Below are 26008 nucleotides of genomic sequence, written 5' to 3' on the forward strand. Positions count from 1 at the left end.
ATCATTAGCATTTAAAATCATCATTGCCATTATTATGATGAAAGTAAACATACATTTGGCACATAATTTATATTACATATTGAGATACATTTTATGAGTTCTCACTGTATCAGACATATATGTATGAATAACAGTCCGATAATTTATTTGATGATTCATGATTTCACATTATAAAATAGTTATGTAAAATATTGCTAGAGTATTCAGCATTTCTTTTTACTTTTACATAAAAATAATTTTCCAATTGTTTACTTACATAACAATTTTTAGCCAATCAGTTCTTTCAGCTCTAAGATTCTATCTCACCATGTGTATGCCTGGGACTCTCCTTTTACCTTAGGGCTGACTAAGTGTGCCTCAATAATATAATTCTGAACCAGTAGGGCCTGGCATTACTGGAGCTCTAATGTGGACCAAAGAAAAATTATACCTCTCAAACAGGAGATACACATTACAAAGCTCTGGGTTATAAAAAGAAATGTCCTCTAAGTGAAAGCTCAGGTAAGAAAGAAAAAAAAACAACAAAGGATTTTTCTTTGATCATTCTTATCTGTTGGAAAGAATTATGCTTCTGAAAAAATAACACCCACACAATGAGTAAGGTTAAAGGATTTGTAACACAGTGTATCGAGGCCAAAAGTATTTGTTTAGGGATCACATTAATCTTTTTGACACTGTAACAAAGAATTGTGAAGGGATATATACAGCATAAAACTGGCCCTACAAAAACAGTAACATTAAAAATTGTATGCCAAGATGATCAATGTGATAATATCAAAAGAGACATAAAATTACTTTTTCTTCTAGAAAAAAAAACTGGGTAAGATAGGAAGGGTATAATTGCTTTGTGATAGATATATATTTAAAGGAAACTCAGGAAAGATTTTTTCATTCATTTAGTGCATATTTATCGCACACCGCATATACGTCAAGTGTGGAGTTTTAATAGCAATGCTAACTTTGCTGTATCCTTATAGTCTTGTATGTATTAATTAACTCATCCAACAACTGGGTGCCACTGTGTGCCAGGCAGTGTGCTAGGTGTTGAAGGTGCAGAAAAAGGTAGGATTTCTGCGTTCACCATGGCGTGAACAGGTACTGTACAAAAAAGGATACTGAAATAGCCAATAAACACATAAACCTGCTTGACTTCATTAGACATCGAGGAATTGTGTGTACACCATTTACTAGATGGCTTAAATTTTAAAAATATACACAATACCAGGTCTTTGCAAGTATGTGGAGTAATTGGAACTCTGGCACTCCTGGTAAGCACGTAAGCTGCTACAACTATTTTAACTAATTAGTTTGGCAGTTATCACTAAAGCTGAACATGTACAAATGTATTCCTAGGGGTTTGTGTGTGTGTGTGTGTGTGTGTGTGTGTGTGCGTGCGTGTGTGTGTGTGTGTGTGTGTGTATGTGAAATGCATGCATATATTCACCAAAAGATGCATATAAGAGTGTTTTAATGCACTGTTATTGTATTAATCTAGACTTAGTAATGTCACTGATGGTAAAATTGATAACTAAATTATGGTATAGTCATACAGTTACACATCTATGAGAATAAACAAACTACAGTTAGATACAACATCTGTGAATTTCACCAGTATAATGTTCAAAAGAAGCCATATTCTAAAGAATACCTATTATGTGAGTCTATACAAAATTTAAAAATAGGCAAAACTTGGAGGAAGGTAATGATGGAACAGGGAAAAACAGGAGACTCCTGGGGTGCTTGTGATGATCTATTTCTTGAACAGATGTAACCATGTAACCATGCTGGTTACATGGGTGATTTCATTTTATGATCATTCATTGCACTAGACACTTATGATTTGTGACTCTTCTGTAAAAAACATAAGCATAAAGCACCATTTTTGATTTAAGATGAGCATATTGTAAAAAAGTGAAGACAAGGGGAAATAGTCAAGAGAAGTATGGTAAATACAGGCGTGTCACTATTTTCTGGCAGATTTCCACAGTATTTGCTACAGGTCCTCGTTACCGCATAAGTGGACAGCTGTGGCACTCACCTAACTAGTCTCCCTGGCTCAAGTACCTTCACTTTTCAATCTGTTTATACATTCAGTGAAGGCCGTTTTCTAAGTTAGTCTTTTAATCATTGCTTTACTCATGTCATTCCCCTGTTCAGATATGATCACTGACTCCTCACTGCCGATATTATAAAAACCTAACTCCTTAGCCAAACCTAAAATGCCCTCCATTAATTCCATCGATATTTGACTTCAACTGACTTCTCATACATTATCTACCTTGAATCACCTATACATAACTCTTAATAATAGGTAGTAGCAGGTGATAATTAAGGGCACAGACTTCAGAACTCTTACTCTGTGACCTTGGCAAATTACTTCCTCTCACTCTGCCTCAGTTTTCTCATCTGTGAAATGGAGATACTACTAGTACCTATAATATCAACCAGATAGTTTTCATGGAGATAAAACAAGTTAATACCTATAAAGCACCTAAAGCGTGTTTGGCTTTTGTAATCAATATGTATTTGCTATTACTTTTTCATGATGATAATCAGCCAAAATGACTGCCAAGCAAGACAGTCATCCCTGCCTTTTCACTTGGTTCACGGCATTTTTCCTAAATATGGAAAGCCATCCTGTCTTCTCTCCTAACCCATTTTTTATATTTCCTTTAAAGGTCCTTTCAAGTGTCATTGCATTCTTAAAGCTGCATACCACCATAATACCAGGGGAGTCTTTTTGGATAGTACCCCTGTGCCAGTCTGTCATCATGTGTTCTTTTTTTTAAATGTATATCTTCCTGTCTTGATTCTAAGCTATTTGAGGTATGGGCAATCACTAACAGGTCTTTTTACCTCCAGCAACAGAAGCTTGTCGTCATTTAAATGAATGTTTATTTACTTACTAAGTCCTGAGTGCAGTAAACTTCACTGTGAAAACTCATTTTTTTTTCAGCTTTTTTGAAGTATAAGTGACGAATAAAATAATAAGATACTTAAAGTGTACACTGTGGTGATTTGATACATGTATGCATTGTGAAAAGATTCTCACCATCTACTTAACACATACATCAACTTATTTATATATATATATTTATCTATCTATCTATCTATCTGGTGGGAAAATTTAAGTTCTAGACTCTTAGCAAATTTCAATGAACTAATACAACGTTATCAACTATAGTCATTATGTTTCACTTTAGACCCTCAGACCGAATTCATCTTGTAGATGAAAGTTTGTATCTTTTTATCAACCTCTCCCTCATCCCAAAATCGCTATACAACATCAGTTGTATTTCTATACAAAAACTATCAGAAACAGAAATTAAGAAAACAATCCCATTTATAATTGCATCAAAAAGAATAAAATACCTAGGAATAAATATAACCAAGTAGGTGAAAGATATGTACACTGATAAAAGAAATGGACAAAGACACAAATAAATGGAAGGATAGTCTGTGGTTATGACTTGGAAGAATTTATATTGTTAAAATGTCCATACTACATGAAACAATCTAGAGATTTTATGCATGCCTCTCAAAATTCCAAAGGCAGTTTTGAAAGAAATAGAAAAATCAATCCTAAAATTTCCCATAACCAGAAAAGACCTTTGAACAGCCAAAGCAATGTTGAGAAAGAAGAACCAAGCTAGAGGTATCACACTTTGATCTTAAACTATATTACAAAGCTATAGTAATCAAAACAGTATGGTATTGGACTAAAAACAAATGCATAACTCAATGGAACAGAATGAAGAGCACAGAAATAAACCCACACATGAACATGTGGTCAATGAATTTATGACAAAGAAACCAAAAATATACAATGGGACTAAGACGCTCTCTTCAATAAATGATGCTGGGAAAGCAAGACAGCCACATGCAAAAGAATGAAACTGGTTCCCTATCACATGCCACACACAAAAATCAACTCAAAAATGAATGAAGATTTGAAAGTAAGACCTAAACCCACAAAACTCTAGTTCAAAAAAAATAGGAGGTATGCTCCTTGACATTATTGTTGGCAATGATTTTTGGACTTGACACCAAAAACAAAGGCAACAAACCTAAAAATAAACAGGTGGGACCACATCAAACTAAAGGGCTTCTGCTTAACAAAGGAAACCATCAAAAAAACGAAAAGACAACCTATGGAACTGGAGAATATATTTACAAATGATATATGTGAAAAAAGATTAACACCAAAATATGTAAAGCACTTATACAACTCAATGACAAATAAAAAGCAAACAATTTGATTAAGAAATGGGCAGAGGAACTAAAAAGACATTTTTCCAAAGAAGACATTCAAATGGCCAACAGGTACACAAAAAGGTACACAACATTATTAATCATCAGGGAAATGCAAATCAAAACCACAACGAAATATCACCTCACACCTGTTAGAATGATTATTATCAAAAAGACAAGAAATAAATGTTGGTGAGGATGTGGAGAAAAAGAAACACTTGTGTACTTTTGGTAGGGATGTATTGGGTTGTCAGAAAAGTCAGGACACATTTTTGCAATGCAAAACATAAAAAAAATACATCATGACTTTTCCGACAACCCAATAAATTGGTGCAGCCACTACACTATGGAAAATAATGTGAAAGTTCCTCAAAAAACTAAAAACAGAACTACCATATGATCCAGCAATCCCACGTCTGGGTATATACCCAATGGAGATGCAAACAGGATATCAAAGATATATCTGTATTCCCATGTTCGTTTCAGCACTATTCACAATAGCCAACATATGCAAAAAATCTAAGTGTCCATCAGTGAATGAATGGATAAAGAAGATGTGATATATCTATATCTACCTACAAGGATATAGATATCTATCTACATAGATATAGACAGATATAGATACACACACACACACACACACACACACACACACACACACAATGGAATCTTATTCAGCCATGAGAAAGAAGGAAATCCTGCCATTTGAGACAATGTGGATGAAACTTTGAGAGCATTATGCTAAGTGAAATAAGCCAAACAAAGACAAATACTGTGCGGTATCATTTATTTGTGGAACAACAACAGTAACAAAAAGTCAAACTCAGAAAACAGATTATCTTTTATTTGGCTAACATTATTAACTAATGATTTCTTTTCTGACTATGAATTTATAAGGTATATTTATTGTTTTCTTTTACTTTGCTGTGATACAATCTATGGGTAAAATTCAAATTACTTAACTTCACATAAAAAAAAACCTTAAAGTTTATTTTAATATTATATATTTTTCTAGCTATTCAGTGCTAAATTCTATCCTAGTCTATTTAATAAAAAAATAATTATTTCCCCATAAATAGTAGTCAATTGCACATCTAATCTTATGAGTTGAAGGTTTTTTCCTTCAACTCACTTCTACAGTGATATAGAACTATTGAAAATATTTTAAAACATATAATGAATAATGTCAATTCTTTGAGGCATTTTTTTAATTTGGTGGTAATAATGAATTATCCAAGATGCTGATTATAAAAGGAGTGATAAGCTTCTTCTTAAGAACACTATTAACTCTTTTTTAAAAGAGGCAGGAAGCTGATTCAAGGTATTGTCCATAAAGCCACTGAACTGTGACATGGCCACAATAATTCACAGGGTTGAGAGTACCAGGCACGGGGATTCCTGGTCGGTGAACACATGCAGGTGCTCGGGAGACTGGCGCACCCAGAGAGGGCCTGGGAGCTCTGGGCCCCTTCCCACATACCTTGCCCGATGCATTTCTTTTACTTGGATGCTCATCTGTGTCCTTAATCATATCCTTTAACAACCTGGTAAACATAGGTGTTTCCTTGAGTTCTATGAGCTGCTCTAGCGCATTAATCAAACCTAAGGAGGGGGTCGTGGGAACCTCTGACTATAGCCAGTCAGTCAGAAGTTTAGGTAACAACCTGGACTTGTGACTGGCACCTGAAGTCCAGGGAGGAGGTTGCGGGCACCTCTGATCTGTAACTAGTCAGTCAGAAGCCCAGGTAAGAATGTATGACTGGTACCTGAAGTAGGGGTGGCAGGGAGAGTCTTATAGGACTGAGCCCTTAGCCTGCGGAATCTAACGCAATCTCTGGGTAGATAGTGTCAGAACTGAGTTGAATTCTCGGACAACCTGCTGATGTCCAAGAATTGCTTGGTGTTGTGTGAGAACCCCCTATCCTGCCCTCCCCCATCACCACATACATACTCCGGAAATGGGTCCAGGAACCCAAAATAGAGTGATTCTCAGGGCTGTGGAGAAGTTGGAGCCAGTTAGGACAGCTGTTTTCAGTGTGCCCTGTGATCATTTGTGGGCTGGCATGGAGGACGCGTAGCTATGCTTTGAATATACACTATCTTTTTTTTGTGGGCATGGACCTCATGCAGGCTTAAAGCCTGTACCTGTTGAGGGATACTCCCAGGAAACTGATGTTTGGCACACTCAATCTCATGGAAAATACTCAAAAAAACGTTGAGATTGTTTTATGTTGACTGCCAGAAGCCAGAGTCTCCCCAACAATCAGGTAGGAGGTGATTCATCCAAACCCTTCTACTAGATGAGAATACTGAGGCTGTAAGAACTGCCCAGCATTGTGTCTAGTTTGTCAGAGTTGAGTCTATGGCTCAGGTCTCCTGACCCTTGCACTGTCTCTACTCTAAATGTCCAGACTCCTAGAGAAGCAATGACAAAAAAAAAAGTACCAGGCACCAAATCCACCCATGCCGGCTGCCCTTTTCTCCTTTGTGATGCTTTCTCAGGGAATGCGAAGAACGATTTAGAAAAGATTGGAGAATTTTCTATTCATGTCTTTAGAAACACAAGAATCTACTAGGAATACAACAGCATGTATCCTACAAAAACACAAACTTCTTAAACATTCCTTAAAAAGTTCCAAGCAACAAGCTCAGTGAGTTATTCCTTAAATTTCCTCAGAAGGCCTCACAGCTGGGGCTACTGTTAATTATTCCAAGCAACCCTCATCATGAGAACTTCAGTCTCCATGCCCACTCCTCCAGGGCTCTAGAAAGCTTCTAACTCTGTCTTTTCACCAAACCATTTACAAGGCTTGGAAATTGGAAACACTGAAAATATTTTTCATTTTTTCAGTTCCTCTGCGGTCAATCATGTTTTGTTCAATTCCATGTTCCATCCAGTGACATTTTCTACAAATCTGCTTTGCAGGCAAGCATATGAATTCAGTCTGCGTTACCAGTGTTCAAGTTCAATAATGAAAACTATGCATCAGGGTGAAGGGGAACACACATGTCTTCAGATCCAATTCAAGAATTTGCATAAACAGAATTTGAAACATTGTGTTGTAGACCTGGGTTCTTTCTTATTTACAGGCTAGAAGAAACAGTCCAGAGAAATGCAATTGCTTCAATCTGTTATTGCTAGATCTTAGAGATTTTGAAACTTAAAAGTTAAGTCTTTCAACTTCTGAATCACCTTGTGACAATGATGCAAAGAGAAGGAACAGGGAGTAACAAGGGATAGGCTTCAGGGGCTGCTCACATGGCACCTGAAAAACCCTTGTATCTAGATCATAATGCCTAAAATTTTGAGCCCAGCATCTAGTCCATACACTTATTCCATCAGTCAAAGAAAATTAACAGAATGCCTGCAGTTTGCCAGGCACAATGCTAAGAGCAGGAAAGGTGGGAGGCTATTAAGTTCAATAAAATTCTAAACCACTTTAAGAAATCTATACATTTGTAGGAGAAGAACACCAAAGAATAAATACACAGCACAGCATATGAAAAGTGCTATGAAAGTGAGAGGTATAAAGATCGACTGGGAATACAGGTGAGAATAATCCCTCCTTGGTGGATTTTAAGGGCTCTGAGGGAGTGGAGGATTTTTGAGGACACTCGGAAACCTGCCAGTTAGAGAAAAGGGGTGGGGGTGGGGGTAGGGCAAGAACACCAGGTAAAAAGCAAAGGTGGACAGGAGTGAAGATAAGGAAAGAGGAGTTTCACGCTACTACAGTAGAGGGTCTGATGGAGAATAAAGGTTTTGAAGGTCCATTTTTGCTTCACTAATAAATTTACCCTATTGACAGTTGAATGCTAATGAAGGACCTTAACCAAAGGAGAAAAAAAAAAAAAAAAGCGACAAGCCTGACAGCAGTAGGCAAGTTGGGTTGCAAATGGTAGAAACTGGGTGAATGAAAAGTGTACTCAAGAAGGTACTGTGCTGGTCAAGGTGAAAATGATAAAAGCTTGAGAATCATTTAGGCATTATCCCCTGTAAAAGTTCAGATTCCCAGGATGAGACAAACTTATTATTCAAATATCTTTTGGTATAAGTGACTTTAAAGACATTTTTTCCTAAAGACAAATGCTGCAGAAAAATAAAAATGTGAGCAAGAAGGCGCCAGATGGCTATGATAATTGAAGGTAAAAAGGAGAGTAAACAATATAGCCTACTTTGAAATTTTACCTAAAATCTGCTCTGGGTCTCATTTTACAATAAAGGAAATCTCAATAACGTTATAGGGAAGTTCCAGTTCAAGATATCAATGTAGGAAGGTCCTAAGCTCACCTCTTCCCACAGACACACCGAATGTATAGCTACATATGGAACAATTTCCTCTTAAGAAACAAAACAAACAAAAAACCCTTTCACATCAGGCAAACGAAAGGTGAAGCACATCGAAGTGGGTAGGAAAGGCTGAGACACGTTCCTGCTATAAACCCCACCCCGGTGAGGCGACCCACAATCGGGAGAGAAATCAAAACCCGGAGCTTCTCCCTGAGCAGTGAAGGATTTGTACTCCACCTTGGGCAAACGAGAGACTAGTCCCAAAACATCTGGCTCTGAAGACCAAAGTAGCTCATGCTCATGAGACCTGTAGGGCTGTGGCAAACTGAGAAACATCTCTTCAAGGGCTGGTGTGCGGACTCGCACACCCCATGGCCTAGCACAGAAGCATCCCTTTGAATAGTTCCCAGACTCTATGTGAAAGAGACATATTTGCTAATTTTAGAGTGTTAGTCTGAGGGGGAGGGGCCTGCTGGGATATTTCCCAGGGATGAAGGCGGACGGGTGCCATCTTCCTGCTGTGCTTCCCTAAAGCTGGCAGGCACCATCTCTTTTTTTTTTTTTCCTTCCCTTTTTGGCAGCGTTATCTTCATGTTCCGGCAGGCAGGTAGCATCTTCTGTGCTCTTGCTCTGCCTTATTGAAGCCAGTGGGCACTATATTTCTCTCTCTCTCTCTCTCTTTTTTTGTTTCTTTTTATCTATTTTCTTTTTCGTTTTCCTTTTCTTTTTTTATACATATATATTTTTTTCCTTTTCTAAAAATAAATTTATTCCAGGGGGTGCCGCTCTTGGCACCCCTCTTCTGCCTCACTCCAGACAGTGGGTGCCACCTTCCTGCTCTCTCTGTGCCACACTCCAAAGCACCAGTATCTCCTAGAGTGGAACTTTTACACACATCTGGTGCCCGGGTTTTTACATCTGGTGACTCGGTTTCTGAGGCTGCTATGCAGGGTATGTCCCTTGATCGCTTGGTTCTGGAGGCCAGGTGGGCTTGTGCTCCTGGGTCCCATGGGGCTGTAACAATCTAAGAGATAGTTCTTGGCAAGCTACTCCCCTGCCTCAGCCCACACAAGGGCACTCACTGCACAGACAGCAGACTGAAACACACCTCCAGCCTTTCTGTGGAAGAAGCCGATTTGCTTATCCTAGGGCTTTGGCCCTACAGAGCCCTAGGTTTGAAACACACTCAGAGGCTATGGACATGTTCTGAGGACAGGGGAATGCCATCTTTGTGCCGTCCCTCTGCCATACTACAGCTTGCCAGTATCTTCCAGAAAGGAATGTGGACACACATTGGAGCCCTGATTTCCACAAGTGCTACCCAGGTAAGGTCTCTAGACTGCCTTACTCTGGTGCTCAGCAGCACTGATACTTGCTGTCCCACAGGACTGTATATATTTGCAAATTCTCATCGCTGCTACCTGATGATCTGGCTTCCAATATGCCTGAATATAAGTTCTGATTGAGATGACCCCCTTGGGGATACAGACAGGTTTTGACACACCTTCAACTACTGGGAATTATTAAATATAAAAGAGTCCATTTGGACAGTCACAAATGTTTGAGAGACAACTAGGAGCTAGCGCAGGGTGGAATGATAAGGTTCATTTCCTACACTAAGCCAGCCCATCAAGACTGGGAGAAGTGGTTTTTTTCATCTAATACATGGAAACCAACACAGAGAGTCAAGGAAAATAAAGAAATGAAAGACCATGTTACAAATGAAGAAACAAGATAAAAACCTCATTAAAAAAAAACAACAACACACTTAATGAAACAGAAATAAGTAATTTACCTGATAAAGAGTTCTAACGAATGGTCATAAAGATGCTCACCAAACTGGGGTGAAGAATGTATGACCATGGTGAAAACTTCAAAAACGAGACAGAAAATATAAGAAGATGACAAGCAAAAATTATAAAGCTGAAGAATACAATAACTGAATTGAAAATTCTGAAAAATACAATAGAGGGGTTCAAAATCAGATTAGATAAAATAAAAGAATCAATGAACTTGAAGGAAGGGCAGAAAAAGTCACCCAATCAGGGTAGCAAAAGGAAAAAAAATGTGAAGATAGCTTACAAGACTTATGGGACAATATCAACTGGAATAATATTTGCATTATAGGAGTCCCAGAGGGAGAAGAGAAAGAGGAAAGGGCAGAATGTTTGCCTGAAGAAATAATAGCTGAAAACTTCCCTAACCTGGAGAAGGAAATTGTCATCCAGATTCAGGAAGCCCAGAGAGTTCAAAAACAAATGATCCTAAAGAGCCCTACACTAAGACATATTATAATTACAATATCAACAGTTAAAGACAAGGAGAGAACCTTAAAAGCAGAGACAGGAAAACAACTTGTTAAATATAAGGGAACCCCCATAAGACCATAGGCAGATTTTTCACCAGAAACTGCAGAACAGAAGGGACTACCATGATGTACCCAAAATGCTTGAGAAAAAAGAACTTCCAACCAAGAATAATCTACATGGCAATGTTGTCACTCAGGTTTGAAGGAGAGATAGACTTCTTCAGACAAACAAAATCTAAAAGAGTTCATCACCACTAAACCAGTGTTATAAGAAATGTTAAAGGGACTTTTATAAGCTGAAAAAAAAAGGGTGCTAATTAGTAACATGAAAACATACTAAGTATAAATCTCACTGGTAAGGTAAACATATAGTAAAGGTAGATTAATCACTTATAAAGCTAATATGAAGGTTAAAAGACAAATGCAGTAAAAACTGCAAGTATAGTTAGTTACAAGATAAAAAGAACAAGATGTAAAACGTGACATCAAAAACAAAATGTGGGGGAGGTGAGAGTAAAAAGGTAGAGCTTTAGAATGTGTTCAAATTTAAGTTACTATAAAGTTAAAATAGATTGTTATAAACATCAACTATTATATGTAAGCCTTATGGTAACCACAAAGCAAAACCTATAGCAGATACTCAAAAGATAATGAGAAAGGAATCTAAGATACCACTAAAGAAAGTCATCAAACCACAACAGAAGAGAGCAAAAGAAAAAGGAACAGATAAATGACAGACAGAAAACAATTAACAAATTGGCAATAAGTGCATACCTATCAATAATTACTTTAAATTTAAAAGGACTAAATTCACTAATCAAAAGATGAAGTGACTAAATGGATTTAAATACACACACACACACACACAACTAATCTATATACTACCTACAAGAGACTCACTTCAGACATAAAGCCACAAACACTGAAAATAAAGGGATGGAAAAAGATATTCCATGCAAATTGAAACTAAAAGAAAGCTGGGGTAGCTATACTTATATCAGACAAAATAAACTTTAAAACAATCTAACGAGAACATAATATTTGTAAATATTTATCCACCCAAATAGAAGCACATAAATTATATGAAGCAAATATTAACCAGACTTAAGAGAGAAAATAGACAGCAATACATAACAGTAAGGGATGTAATACTCTACTTACAACAATGGATAAACCATTCAGACAGAATATCAATAAGGAACCTTAAACAACATATTAGACTAGATGGACTTAACAGGCATATGCAGAACATTGCATCTGAAAGCAACAGAATACACATCCTTCTCATGTGCATATGGAACATTCTCTAGGATATATCTTACGTTAGGTCAAAAAGAAAAAGTTTTAACAGATTCAAGAAGATTAAAATCATACCAAGCATCGTTTCAGACCACAATGGTATGGAAGCTACAAATCAATTATAATTAAAAAAAAACAAAACTGGAAAGTCACACATATGTGGAGTTAAACTACATGCTACTCAATAACCAATAGGTTAATGAAGAAATCAAAAGAGAAATAAAAAAAATACCTTGAGACAAATGAAAATGGAAATACAACATACCAAAACATATGAGATGCACCAAAAGAAGTTCTAAAGGTTCCATTCACAGTGGAAAATGCCTTCCTCAAGAAACAAAAAAAAAACTTAAATAACCTACCTTTCTAGTTTCTACACTTCAAGAAACTAGAAAAAGAAGAAAAAATGAAGTCCAAAGTTAGTGGAAGGCAGGAAATAATAAAGATCAAAGCACACATAAATGAAATAAAGACCAAAAAAGCAATGGAAAAAAATAGATGAAACCAACAGCTGGTTCTATGAAAATATAAACAAAATTGGCAAACCCTTTACTGAGAGAGAGAGAGAGAGAGAGAGAGAGAGAGAGAGAGAGAGAGAGAGAGAGAGAGAGAGAGAAACTCAAATAAATAAAAGCAGAAATGAAAGAGAAGACATTACAGCAGCTAGCACAGAAATACAAAGGATTACAAGAGACAACTACAAACAGTATATGACAAATTAAATTGGATAACCTAAAAGAGATGAATAAATGTCTAGAAACATACAATATTCCAAGACTTAAACATGAAGAAATAGAAAATTTAAACAGATCAATTATGAATAAGGAGATTGAATCAATAATCAAAAACTTCTCAGAAAAGAAAAATCCAATAACAGACAGCTTCACTGATGAATTCTACCAAGTATTCAAAAAAGAATTAATACCAATACTTCTGAAATTCTTTCAGAAAACAAAAGAGGAGAAAACATTTCCAAATTCATTTTATGAGGCCAGCATTACCCTGATACTAAAACCAGACAAGGACCCCAGAAGAAAAGAAAATTACAGGCCAATATCCCTTATGAATATGGATGTAGAAATCCTCAACAAAATATTAGCAAATTGAATTCAACAATACATTAAAAGGATCATAGATGATAGCCAATTGGTATTTATTCCAGGGATACATGGATGGTTCAACACTGGGAAATCTATCAATTAAAATGAATGACAAAAATCATATGATCATTTCAATAGTTGCAGAAAAAGCATTTGACAAAATTCAACATCCATTTACATAAAAAATTCTCAACAAAGTAGGTATAGAAGGAACGTACCTCAACATAATAAGGCCATACATGGAAGCCCACAGCTAACATCATATTCAATGGTTAACATCTGAAAGCTTTTCCTTTACTATCAGGAACACTCATAGGATTCCCACTATTCCCACTTTTATTCAATGTAATATTAAAAGTCTCATCCAGAGCAAATGGGCAAGAAAAATAAAGACATCAAAACTGGAAAAGAAGTACACATAAAACTGTCACTATCTACAGATAAAATGATATTATATATACAAAACCCTAAAGACACCACCAAAAAAAAAAAAACTTAGAATAAATGAATTCAGTAAAGTTGCAAGACACAAAATTAATATCCAGAAATCTGTTGCATTTCTATACACTAATAACAAACTATCAGAAAGAGAAATTAAGAAAACAATTCCATATACAACTGCATCAAAACCAAAACAAAACAAAACCTAGGAATAAATTTAACCAGAGGTGAAAGACGTATACACTGAAAACTAAAGGCCATTGATAAAAGAAATGGAAGGTGACATGGATATAAGAAAGATGTTTCATGCTCATGGGTCAAAAGAGTTGATGTTGTTAAAATGTTCAAACTACCCAAATCAACCTACAAATTCAATGTAATCCCTATCAAAGTTCCAGTGACAATGCGGAAATAGAAAAAAATTAATCCTAAAATTTGAGTGGACCACAAAAGACTCCAACCAGCCAAAGCAATGTTGAGAAAGAGGACCAAAGCTGGAGGCACCAAGCTTCCTGATTTCAAACTATATTACAAAGTTATAGTAATCAAAACAGTTTGGTATTGGTATAAAAACAGACACCTAGATCAATGAAACACAATAGAGCGCCCAGAAATCAATCCATCCATGAATATATGGTCAGTTAATTTATAACAAAGAAACCAAGAATACACAATGTGGAAAGGACAGTCTCTTTAATAAAGGGTGGTGGGAAAATTGGACAGCCACATGCAGAAGAATGAAACTGGACCCCTATCATACACCACTCATAAAAATCAACTCAAAATGGAATAAAGACTTGAATGTAAGACCTGATACCATAAAACTCCTGGAAGAAAACATAGGATGTAAGCTCCCTGAAATAGGTTTTGGCGATGATTTTTTGAATTTGACGCTAAAAGCAAAAGCAACAAAAGCAAAAATAAACAAGTGGGACTGCATCAAACTAAAAGCTTCTGCCCAGCAAGCCAAATAATCAATCAAACAAAAAAGGCAACCTATTTAGTGGTTAGAAATAGTTTCAAACCATATACCTGATAAAGGGCTAATATTCAAAATATATAAATAATTCATACAACTCAATAGCAAAAACAAACGATCCAATTAAAAAATGGGCAGAAGATCTGAATAGACGTTTTGCCAAAGAAGACATACAGATGGCCAACAGGTACACGAAAAGAAGCTCAAAATCACTAACCATCAGGGAAATGAATATTGAATCCACAAGATATCATTTCACACCTGTTTGAATGCCTATTATCAAAAAAGACAAGAGATTACAAATATCAGAGAGGATGTGGATAAAAGGGAACGCTTATGCACTGTTGGTGGGGATATACATAGGTGCAGTCACTAAGGAGATCAGCATGGTGACTCCTCAACAAATTAAAAATAGAACTCCATATAATCCAGCAATTCCACCCCTGGGTATTTATCTCAAGAAAATGAAAACACTAACTTGAAAAGATATATGCACCCCATTGCCACATTACTTATAATAGTCAAGATATGGAAACAATCTAAATATGGTGTATATATACACAGTGAAATACTACTCAGACATAAAGAAATGAATGGAACCTTGCCATTTGCAAAAGCATGGATGGATCTTGAGGGCATTATGTTAAGTGAGATAAGTCTGACAAAGAGAAAATATGGTATTATCTCACTTGCATGTAGAATCTAAAAAACAAATAAAAACAAACTCATACATACAGAAAACAGATTGGTGGTTGCCAGAGGCAGGGGGATGGGGGCTGGGCCAAATGGGTGAAAGGAGTCAAAAGTTACAAACGTCCAATATAAAACAAATCATGGCAACTCCAGTTAATAATACTCTATTTTGTATTTGGAAGTTGCTAAGAGAATAGACTTTTAAAGTTCTCGTCACAAGACCAAAAGTTTTGTAACGATGTATGGTGACAATGTCAACTAGACTTATTGTAGTGATCATTCCACAATATATACAAATTTCAAATCATTATATTGTACACCTGAAACTAATATAATGTTGCATGCCAATTATGCCTTAATAAAAAAGTCACATAAATAAAAAAATAATAATGTTATAGGTGCTCTGATGAGATTTTATAGCACAGAATAATGAGGAGAATGTTAGACCTTCTGACAGGAACTCTACATACAGACACTACAAGCAGTTATGCAGTGTGTGAACTGCAAAATCAGATGTGGTGACTGTTTCCTTTCTCAGAAGCTTGGCACTCAAAAAAAAAAGATCAAATTCAAGTTCATATCTTCAGAAATTTGACAAGCATAAAACAGTGGTTAACACACTAAAAATCAATGGTGTAAGGAACTTTCCAGCCTCTTTTGTGAGCTAAAATAAAATGATATTTATTAACAACAGGAGCTAAGTGGAGTGGCAAAACACTATGATCGTCTTAGACAGAAGATCTAGGAACTAGCTATTCTTGCCGTCATAGTTACAGGCAAGAAATTGAAAATAAGAAAAGATGAGAAATCTTTGCAAAATAACCCAGTACAAATTCAAGGCCAAGACCCAAGTTCAAAGCATGTGCTCCTTCCTGAAACCATGACACTATCTTACATCTACCGATTCTACTGTTTTACGAACGCTTGCCATGATTTCTCAGAATGAACTACTCCCGGTAGAACAGGAAAACTAGATTAAACCTATACCGGTAGTATCATTCCACTAGACAAATGGTGATGCCCTTTTACGTTTGGAACAATTAAAGAAACAGCTTTACACAAAAGCCTGCTTTGCCTTGTATAGGCAGGAAACAGACCTCTATGCTATGAGCTACTCGAGGGCAGAGAACAGGTCTTACTGATCATTTCCATAACACAGAGTCTGCCATCTGGCACATATAGTCCACTAGTGAATACTTGTTTAATAACTGATTTAAATCATGAATGTATAGCTACAAAGTTCTTTCCCACAGCCCTTTTTTGCATCTGAATGTCCATATGAACAGGTGAATCTGTGCAAGTTAAAACTTCCTATATTCACTCATCCAAACTGTGTTGTCTATGGAAATGGGAATCACTGAAAGCTGGGAGAGAGTGACCTGGATTCTCCAAGGAAGGAAAATACCCATCCCCCTATTGTCTCCACGCTCTGGAGAACTACTTGCATAAGCTGAATGAGACACATCAGGCTCGACAGTGGGTTCCAAGACCGTGTTCACAGTAACTACGAATGGCATAGAAACTGAGGCACAGCTGGCTTGCTCAAGGCCACACAAGTTTTAAGAGTCAGGACAGGACTTCCAGCCAGATGTCCTTGATTTCAGTATTTATGTTCTGCACCACAGTACTTTTCAGGATACGTAGAAATAAACAATTACTAAATGAGAGCTATATCATAATGTTAAAACTAAATTCAATTTTCCTAACATTTAATCATGATTGCAAATCTCATTACAATGTAATTCTCTACTTGCACTAACATGAATGCTTTTAGTTCTTACTTAATTCTTTCAGACAATCAATCAATGTTATTTGAACAGTTAAAATGCACTTCAAAAATGTGGAATGACGATATATTTCACTGAAGAGTTCAGTGATGTGATCGAATTAAACAGCAATTTGTCAAAAAAACACACAAAACAACAGAAAACGAAAAACGAATTGTCCACCCGATTTACAAGTGACCTGCAAAACATGTAAATGCTCCTTACGCATACCCAAATTAGCATGGCTGTTTGATGAAGCAGTGAGACTCACTGCGCCATCAGGCACAGAGATAGCACATTGTAGATCTGCTTTGACAGCATTCCGAAATGTTTAGCTCCAATCTGCATTTAAATTTCCTGCATTAACAGCTGCAACCAAATTGTGCAGAGCCTCAGGCAAATAGAGATGATAACCACCAAAGGTTTTTACTTTAGCAGTGCAGAGAGTAGGGACAGAAAATACAGAAGGTATAACATTATAGAAAAAAAGAAAGTGTAGTTGGCAGTCTGGAATTGTTAAGACGTTCCTGTTGAGAGACATTGCATTTGTCAAGTTCTTTCTACTAGTACTCAACTCAGCACTTTCTAGAAAGTGCTACACTGACATTGTTCACTGTGGGAACTGTTTCTAAAGTAAATGAAAATGTCTTGGATGCTACACTGCATCATGTAGCATGATTTCAAACTAAATAGATGTTAATATGTACGCTAATGAAAAGTCTCCTTTTTTGCTCCAAATTGTTCTTCTCGACTTCACAGACCTCCACCCTTACTCCCCAGTTTCCAGAAGCTGAGAGAAAGGTTGACTTTCCTGTTACACAGCACTGGCTAGAAGCTGGGGGGGAGAGGTGGGGAGAAAAAAGTGTGAACGAAGTATGAATAACTATCCACCCTCTATTCACTTTTTCACTCTGGGGCTATAATTTTATGGCCTGCTATCAACATCACAGAAATAATAATAGAAGAACAGTGTCTGACAGCAGCAGCGAACTTTTATTCTCATCTCCTTTCACATACCGACCAAGCATCCTAATGTGATAAGTAATGGTACTGTGCTCTTACAGAACTGTGCCTAAGCCTCTGATAGTATCAAGGACTTTCTGCAGTTCCCTTGAGCCTTGAAAGGCGAAAGAGAGCTTGCACAAGATGCTTTTATCTTGATGTCCACTCTGGTGAATTTCTGGTCTCTGTGAACTTCTGTGATGTTTCAAAATGCCTTTGACAGTATCCTCTGCCTTTTCAATCTCCAGTGATATTTTGACACCTGATGTTGTAACTCAAATATCACAAGTGATTTCTTTTCTGAAGCTATACACATAAATATTTTAATAAATGTAGATGGATAAAAATCTAGGAACTGATGAACGAACATGGTTGCTCATGGAAACTGACTCCAAAAATGAATCTGCCTTCTATTATGTGAAAAATATGATATAGATTTACCTCACGACTGTGACTTTTTTCTTTTATGATTCTTGAATTATTTTATCAGCTTGAGTAGAATGCAGAATATTTTTAAAAATAATATTTTGGGAGCTGTTAGCTTTTGTTAAACTTTGGCAAAATTGTTGTATCTAATATTTTTATTAGAATTAGTAAAATCTCTTTAATTAATAAAACCAAACCTTTACCATATCTACTTTCTCCTTCAACTGAAAGATTTCAGAATTTTTTTACAAGGACAATTCATAAACCTGTTGTAATGTGTACTTTAAGCAATTAACTTGCCAAAATAACTTTAGCGTGTCTTGACTATAAGTACAAAATAGTCTAACAGTTTCTATTTTTTATTTCAGTCACATATCACTGAATTTCAAGCACTTAGTAATGTGTCAGATTGTGTCAGTTAGATCATATGGGTAGTTTCATAATATATGAACTATTGGTGCACTTTATACTGCTAACAAATTTATTTATTGCACCAGGTTTAAATCAGAATGGCCATTTGAAATTCAAAAACTGAAAGAAATAATCCATAAAATTTGTTCAGTAAACAAAGAATTGATCACAAAACATGGAAAAGAAATTGCTCTATTTTAAAATCTGTTTTTCTGTCTCTGAAACATTTTAATATATTTCTTATCAGTTCCCATTATTACAAAATGTGTAAAGTTGACTGGTACCATAATGGCGGATGAACTAAAATAACTGACAAGCATCAAATATTTCTAACCTTAATTGGTACACAGGGCTCTTTTACACATACCTATATGCACAAGAATAAGCATGCCACTTGTTTAAATATATATACTGAATAAAATCACACAAGTATCTATTCGCTTTAAAGAGCTGATGGCACCACTGAACAATTAAATATGAGATTTCTAATAATCTTCCTTCCCAAATATTTCATGCTATTTAACAGACAACATTCCAGAAATATGTATGTCATCTAACTCATTTCTTAACTGCAAATGTGGTCACATGACTATTATAGAACTATTGGAAAAATATGCCTATTACCAGTATACCCTGGCATAAAGGATACATTGATAAATTTCTATCATTGAGGCAAATTTCAAGCTGTTGACATTAACTGCTAATAAACGCATGTCAAGGTGAACTAACAATACTGTAGCTAGTTATAAATTATAATTTACATTTCCATGGCTCATCTCTTTGATTTCGATCTTACGTGCCTTAAATAAGGTTCTTTTGACATAGATTAGTAACAGTATTAGATGTCCTGATGCACTTGATTTATCAACCAGTTTTTATAAAATTACCTCTTTACATTATCAAAACCAATAAATTTTTAATAAAAGTGCTATATAACAATATAAAAGATTCTTCTTTTTAATGCAACATCAATGAAGTATACATAATACTGTTACCTAGGTAGAATATATTAAATTTTAAATCCCCAGTATGCGTTTCTGTTGTGTGTACATTTGTGCTAATTGAAAATATATATTCCATTCTATCAGCCCTTATAACAGTATCAACTGTAGGCATTCGTTTTCCATAACTGGAAAAACCAAAATGCTTTAGAGATAAGGCAGAAAGTAACAAAGGACAAATATTTGGTTAAAATACGTTGCCCTTTAAATCATACTGCACAAACACAAGTAGAAATAGAAAAATTCTAACTTTAGAAACTGCAGCATAAAAATGTCTCCATTAGGCAAACTGTCAAGACCGACTGGATAGCGTCAGTGAAAGTAGGTCTGTACTTTCTTGGCTACACAACTGGAAGGAGAAAATCGTGACACAAGAGACCTCTTCAGATACAAACCACAGTTTTTCAGCCAAAGGCACAGGCAACCCTTCTCTCTTTCCCCAAGTGCCTAGTCAGCGAATTTCTAAACGTTTTGAGTTTTTTTACAAAACAGAAAATGATCGGCTCTTCTATAGTGCTTACCCCTATCCTTGGTCCAATTATAAAAATTCAACATTTTTAATGTATGAATAATGAAGGAAGATCTAAAACTTTATTCAAAGTTTAATAAGGAAACCCAGTCTCCATCAAGATAGTTTATATAAACATTCAGAAAGATAGCACTAGTGATTACATAATCTAGAATAAACAGAATTTTTCAAAAAGAACAGTGGAGTCAAATACACCTTCCCAATTTCTATTTATGCCTTTACTAATACATTAAAATTACCCCATTGACAAAAGTAACCTAGTCATTTTTAGTAACACTAAATCATACTACATTAACTAGTAAAATTTCAGAAGCACTGAGGTGATGAATGGCAGTGACCAAAAATTCCATTACCATAGCCCAGATTGCACTAACTTATAAGTATTTCCTTCGCAAACCCCAAATACAACAATATAGCTACAATGCACACCAGAAAAAAAAATGAAGACTTCCTACCAGGTTTTTGCAATAGGAAAAACAAAGACTGCTGCTTCCTTTTTTTCCACGTAAAAAAGACATGAACAAAATAACCATATCAAACTAAGAAATGGTAAAAGACACTGTATAATTTCAAACTCTACATACAACACAATAATCACAAGTTGGAAGATGGTATTTCCTCATCAAAACACCCTTCAGCAGAGATTTAGCATCCTTTTTTGAAGTGTTATAAAAATGCAGTCTCTTAATTATCACACAACTAACTTCATAATTTATGGAGGAAGGTAATTTATTAAAACAGATAATTCATTACCACATTTGGAAACTTCAGGCAATTTATTATTTTATCTCAATATCTAACAATTGATATAGGTGAGATATATACTATAATCCCCAGTTAGATATATACTCTAATAGGTATCACACCACAGTAAAGCAGTAAGTTTGGAAATTTAAAATATCCAAATATTTCTTCCATGAATCATATTTGTGTTTTATTATTGTCTTACCTCAATGATTTTGTCATGAATCTCCAGGCCATCTGCTCTGTCAGCAGGTCCATTTTCCAAAATTTTTGAGACATAAATTCCTTCTGTTGATGTTTCTTCCTGATTATTCTATAAAAAATATAACAATTAACAGTAAGAAACATGAAAACAAAATTTTAAGCTAGATTAAGTACAATAGTAAATATAACATTGCCAATCCTCTCTAAACGTGCAACTTTCTTGCTTAGCTGGGGATTTGGCACTGAATTTTAACTTACTTGACACCAAACAGTCATTAATCAAGATGGCAGCTTTAATGAATGAGTCCAGCGTTTCTGACAAGATTATCTATTTACCTCACGTTTTTGAGTATACATAAAAAGCTATGGGGAGAGGGCATGCACAAGGTGATAATAACTCGCTACTAAGTATGATTTATAAAACATCTCACTTCTAAAGAGATGTTGCAATTAAAAAGGGTTTTAAGTTGAAGAAAACAAAAAGCATATCTAGCCTCACTGTATAATTGGTTTAAGATGGGGGTCATAGTTCTGAAAATATAATTTAGCCTCATGATGTGACAGATTTTGAAATATAGCTCTGACTGTTTCTATTCACGGGGAAGACTGGGAGCTTGCTCAAGTGTGAAATCCCAAAAGATCAACTCTAAACTATAAGAGAACACATTCAAGGCTAATCTACACATTTTCAGGTGCAATGAGCCTAATGATTAAACCTCAAACATACAGCCGATATGGTACAAGTAGGACATTTTAGCCAGTCCCAGGAAACCTGTTATATTGCAAAACTTATTTAGGGAAAATGCCCAACATTCTATAATAATACCTCATATAGTTATAAATGTCATATAATATAATTATTTCTCCTTAATTAGCCTTCCTTAACATGAATTTTAAGAGGCTCTCAAAAACGGCCAGTGTCTTCTAAATGTCAAACACCTAACTAGCATTTATAACAATATTCCTTAGGAGGGAAAAAAGAAACAAAAATGATATGATGAAAAGACATCTATCTTTTCATAATAAAGGGGACTGTTCCAGAAACAGAAGCACAGCAGTCGTTCGTTGCTAGGTTTTTGAAATACTAAACACAAGGAGGAAATATGTCGTTGCCATCCTGACCTAACCAGAGCGTATGGTCCACAACTCAAAGGCAGCTTCCTTGGACAACATCTGCAATACAGGATGCAAAAACTTTCATGGCTGTTTATTGGGAATATTAAAGAACATGATTTTTAAAAAAGCTTTACCACCTTTTTCTAGTTATAGTGAAAATGAAGCTAATGTAGGATTTAAAGCATGTAAAAGAAGTTTGCAACTACAATGTATGGTATATGTTTATAACCCATGTGTTTTTAAAACAATTGGCATCAATGTAGAAAATGATATTAATTCAGTTAAAAAAAGGATTTGATTTGGGGAGCCAAAAATATTTCCAATCAACTATCATCTTTTAACATGGCATTTCCCAGGTAATTGTGAAAAAAATACCCTTTATTTCAACTTATTTTAACTGTTCATTCATTCATTCATTCATTCATTCAATGTATATTATATACTGCCTGGTCTGTGTAAGCATCTAAAAACTGACCAATTTAACGTAATAAATAGGAGGTACTAGCAGGCAATATAATTGCCTATACACATTATTGTGAAATAAGCTTACTTAAGAAATTTGCCAACGGGGCTATACAATGTAGATAAAATCTGAACTGTATTCTATTTTAAAGTAGCAAAGAGAAACAAGTGTGTTAGCTGTTGTTTTGTTTTTCTCAAAAAAAAATATATATAGGTATTTATTGGAATATTTGCATTAAGGAATCTGATATTTGATCATAAGCATGATTTTAAAGATTAAGCTATTTGTTTTTTTACTCAAAGTCCACATATGAAAGCTAAGTTTTCTATTATTTTATAAGTAAAGGGTGAGTTATGCATTAATAAGGTGGGTTACCTGATTTGGTCGGCCTCCTATAATATTGAATCCCAAAGTGTCATTTTCTCTTTCTAACACAATGGTGAATGGCTTATGCTCTCCATCCTAGAAGAAAAGGTATAAAATAAGTAACTAGGTAAAAAATATAAAAGAAAAAAATGCTACAATAAAGCTTCTTGCTACAATAAAGCTTGTTTTTACTGTAAATAAACATTCGAAGAGAAAAACCTTACAATTAAGGATGGCTGAACTTGAGAGGTTAATTTCTTCCTAAATTTATTTTGAAAATATGTATTTGAAGGAAACAATGGGGTATGTGAGAAAAATAAACACTTTCAACTAAATGGCTTTGCATTTTTACATATGCAGTTTTTATCCTAATGCAATCATCATCTAATTCTGACTTCACTATAATTTAAATCAGATTTCTGGTTTAATCCTTCAGGTATCCTTATTCTTTCCCTGTATTACAGAGGAGTAAAATGAATTGTTAAAGGATCTGCAAATTATTTTATAAAATTTCACTTTGGAAAGTCTTAATGAATAGTGAGCTATTTATAAATTTCTTTTAACCATAATACCCAGATTACTATTGTAATGCAGGATCTGACAGATTGCAGTAATCCTAATTTTAAATGGTATCCTTATTTGGTTTTGCAAAACCCCTGAAGAATTTACAAAACAGAGGATTTGTGATAAGGAAAGTTGTGTTTCTCTCCTGGTGGCCAAATAAGAGTTAAATAGGAGTCACAACTACAACCTGTTGGTAAAGGCCAACTTAAAAATAATATGAAATAGTGCCAGACTAGACAAGTTTTACTTATGGCTATGGATATTATCAACTATCCTAGGAAATCATATATTTGGTAATTACTTCTGAATGAGAAAATGCCATAAGCATCATTACCGCTACTACCATCATCGCCACCTTCTCCCAGGAGTTTTGTCCCAGGCAGTGCACACAGCAGCCCCTACTGGTAGTGGGAAAACATTTCTCAGGGGCACAGAGAAATTAAGTCTGATAATTAAGTCTGCAAATTAGGGGCAGTTTCTCCTCACTTCTCAGAACCATAGCTTGAGTCCGTTGCATGGACTCCTCGATCATATAATTCTAGCTGTTGCTCCTTTCCACCAAACAATGCTTCCCTAAGACCTGGAAACCTGAATTGGTAACACGGAGTATATTTCTGTGCTTCTCTCTGGCTCTTCCCATTTCGCACATTTACCTGGATAGAAACAGGATAAAGAATCACAGATACCATCCAGACTTTTAATAAGCAGTGTGCTTCCGTTTACCAGAGTAGAAACATTTTAGCCCCTTATTTTTTTTTATTTTTTTTTTTAAGGTTCAAGGACAGAAGCTTCTCAACTCCATGTCTGAGTTGGAGGCAGTTCCAAATGGGAACCATCCTGGGTTGCTCCTCCCCAGGACGCTGAAGAATGAAAACAGCTCCTTGAATGGAGTGCAAGTTCTGCTAAATCGCTGCTCACCATGGCAGCGACCAACAATGTCAAACACTGTGCAGAAGTCCTCCAGAAGACAAGTAACAGCTTTATAAACAAGCCTCTTCACACGGGGTGCTGCAAAGAGGCTTGTTTATTCGGTCTGAAAGCGGGCAGTCCACGAGCACAGTTCTGGGCCAGCAGCTTTGACAAAGAAGGGAAACAGCCGCTGCCCGGGGGCTCCTCTCACCGCAGATGGATGTGGGTACTCTCAGACTTGGTTCCCAAAGTCTCTCTCTCTCTCTCAAACACACCACCACCACCACCACCACTAATGAAGCCTCAAGGCAGGGAAGAATTATTTAGGGAAGGTCAGTGTGATGAAAAGAACTCTGCAGCTCTGTGAAATCCCATCTCTTAATCTCTCATCCCGAGATTATCCTTGTTCCCCACATCCCTGATAGTCCCTGTACTGAGTAGAAGGCGGCCGACATGGGGCGTGCGGCAGGGAAACTGAGTCATTCAGGGTCAAAGGTGTGGGACCGACAAGGCCCCGGGGATGCCGGTGACGCGGGAGAGGGGAAGGAGGGACGGAGAGGTCCCTGCTTCCTGTCTCTCTTTCTCTGGCTTCCAGAATCAGCCAAAGGTACAAAAAAACGAGGCAGAGAGGGGAGGGCGGGAGACTGAAAGGCCGGGAGCAAGGGTTTGAGTGGGAAATGAGTTTTCCTAATTCCTCCTTCTTCGTGCAGAAGTTGGAATTGAAACTGTTTAACTCTTTCCAATCCTCCTACAAGCGGATAGGGGACAATCCTCGCGAACTGCAACACTGATACATTTGAAAGATAAGAGTCGAGTAGGATCAAGGAGGGTGGATGCTTCCTACAGCATGAGAAGGGAGGCTATCCCCTTCCGCAGGAGTCGGGAAGGACCGTTCCTCCCCCCGCCCAGTCGTGCATTCCCCGGGGGCCCTGTCCCTCCGCGCTTACCGGGCCGTGGCCGCCGCCCAGGTCCCCGGCGAAGTTTCGGACGTGAGCCATGTACTGGGTGAACTTCTGCTCGTACCTGCGGGCCGTGAGCTGCACCTCGCCCCGCAGCGCCCAGAGCTGCGCCCGCAGCGCCTTCTCGCGCCGCCTCCAGGCGAGGACTCGAGGCCCGGGTCCACGCCCGCTCCCGCAGCAGCGGCCCGG

The 26008-nt window shown here is 36.5% G+C and overlaps 1 protein-coding gene across 1 annotated transcript in view; it reads right to left on the reverse strand.

The window, feature by feature from the left end:
• PDZRN4 (PDZ domain containing ring finger 4) overlaps positions 1-26008 on the reverse strand; it is a 361626-nt gene that overhangs the window by 333868 nt on the left and 1750 nt on the right. The window contains 3 exon segments of the mRNA XM_019660455.1: positions 21444-21551; positions 23397-23483; positions 25808-26008. The exon segment at positions 25808-26008 is cut by the window's right edge and continues 51 nt beyond it. Of these exon segments, the coding sequence (XP_019516000.1) occupies positions 21444-21551; positions 23397-23483; positions 25808-26008 (396 nt within the window).

The sequence above is a fragment of the Hipposideros armiger genome, unplaced genomic scaffold (genome assembly GCF_001890085.2).
Source record: "Hipposideros armiger isolate ML-2016 unplaced genomic scaffold, ASM189008v1 scaffold_318, whole genome shotgun sequence".
Taxonomy (NCBI): Eukaryota; Metazoa; Chordata; class Mammalia; order Chiroptera; family Hipposideridae; genus Hipposideros; species Hipposideros armiger.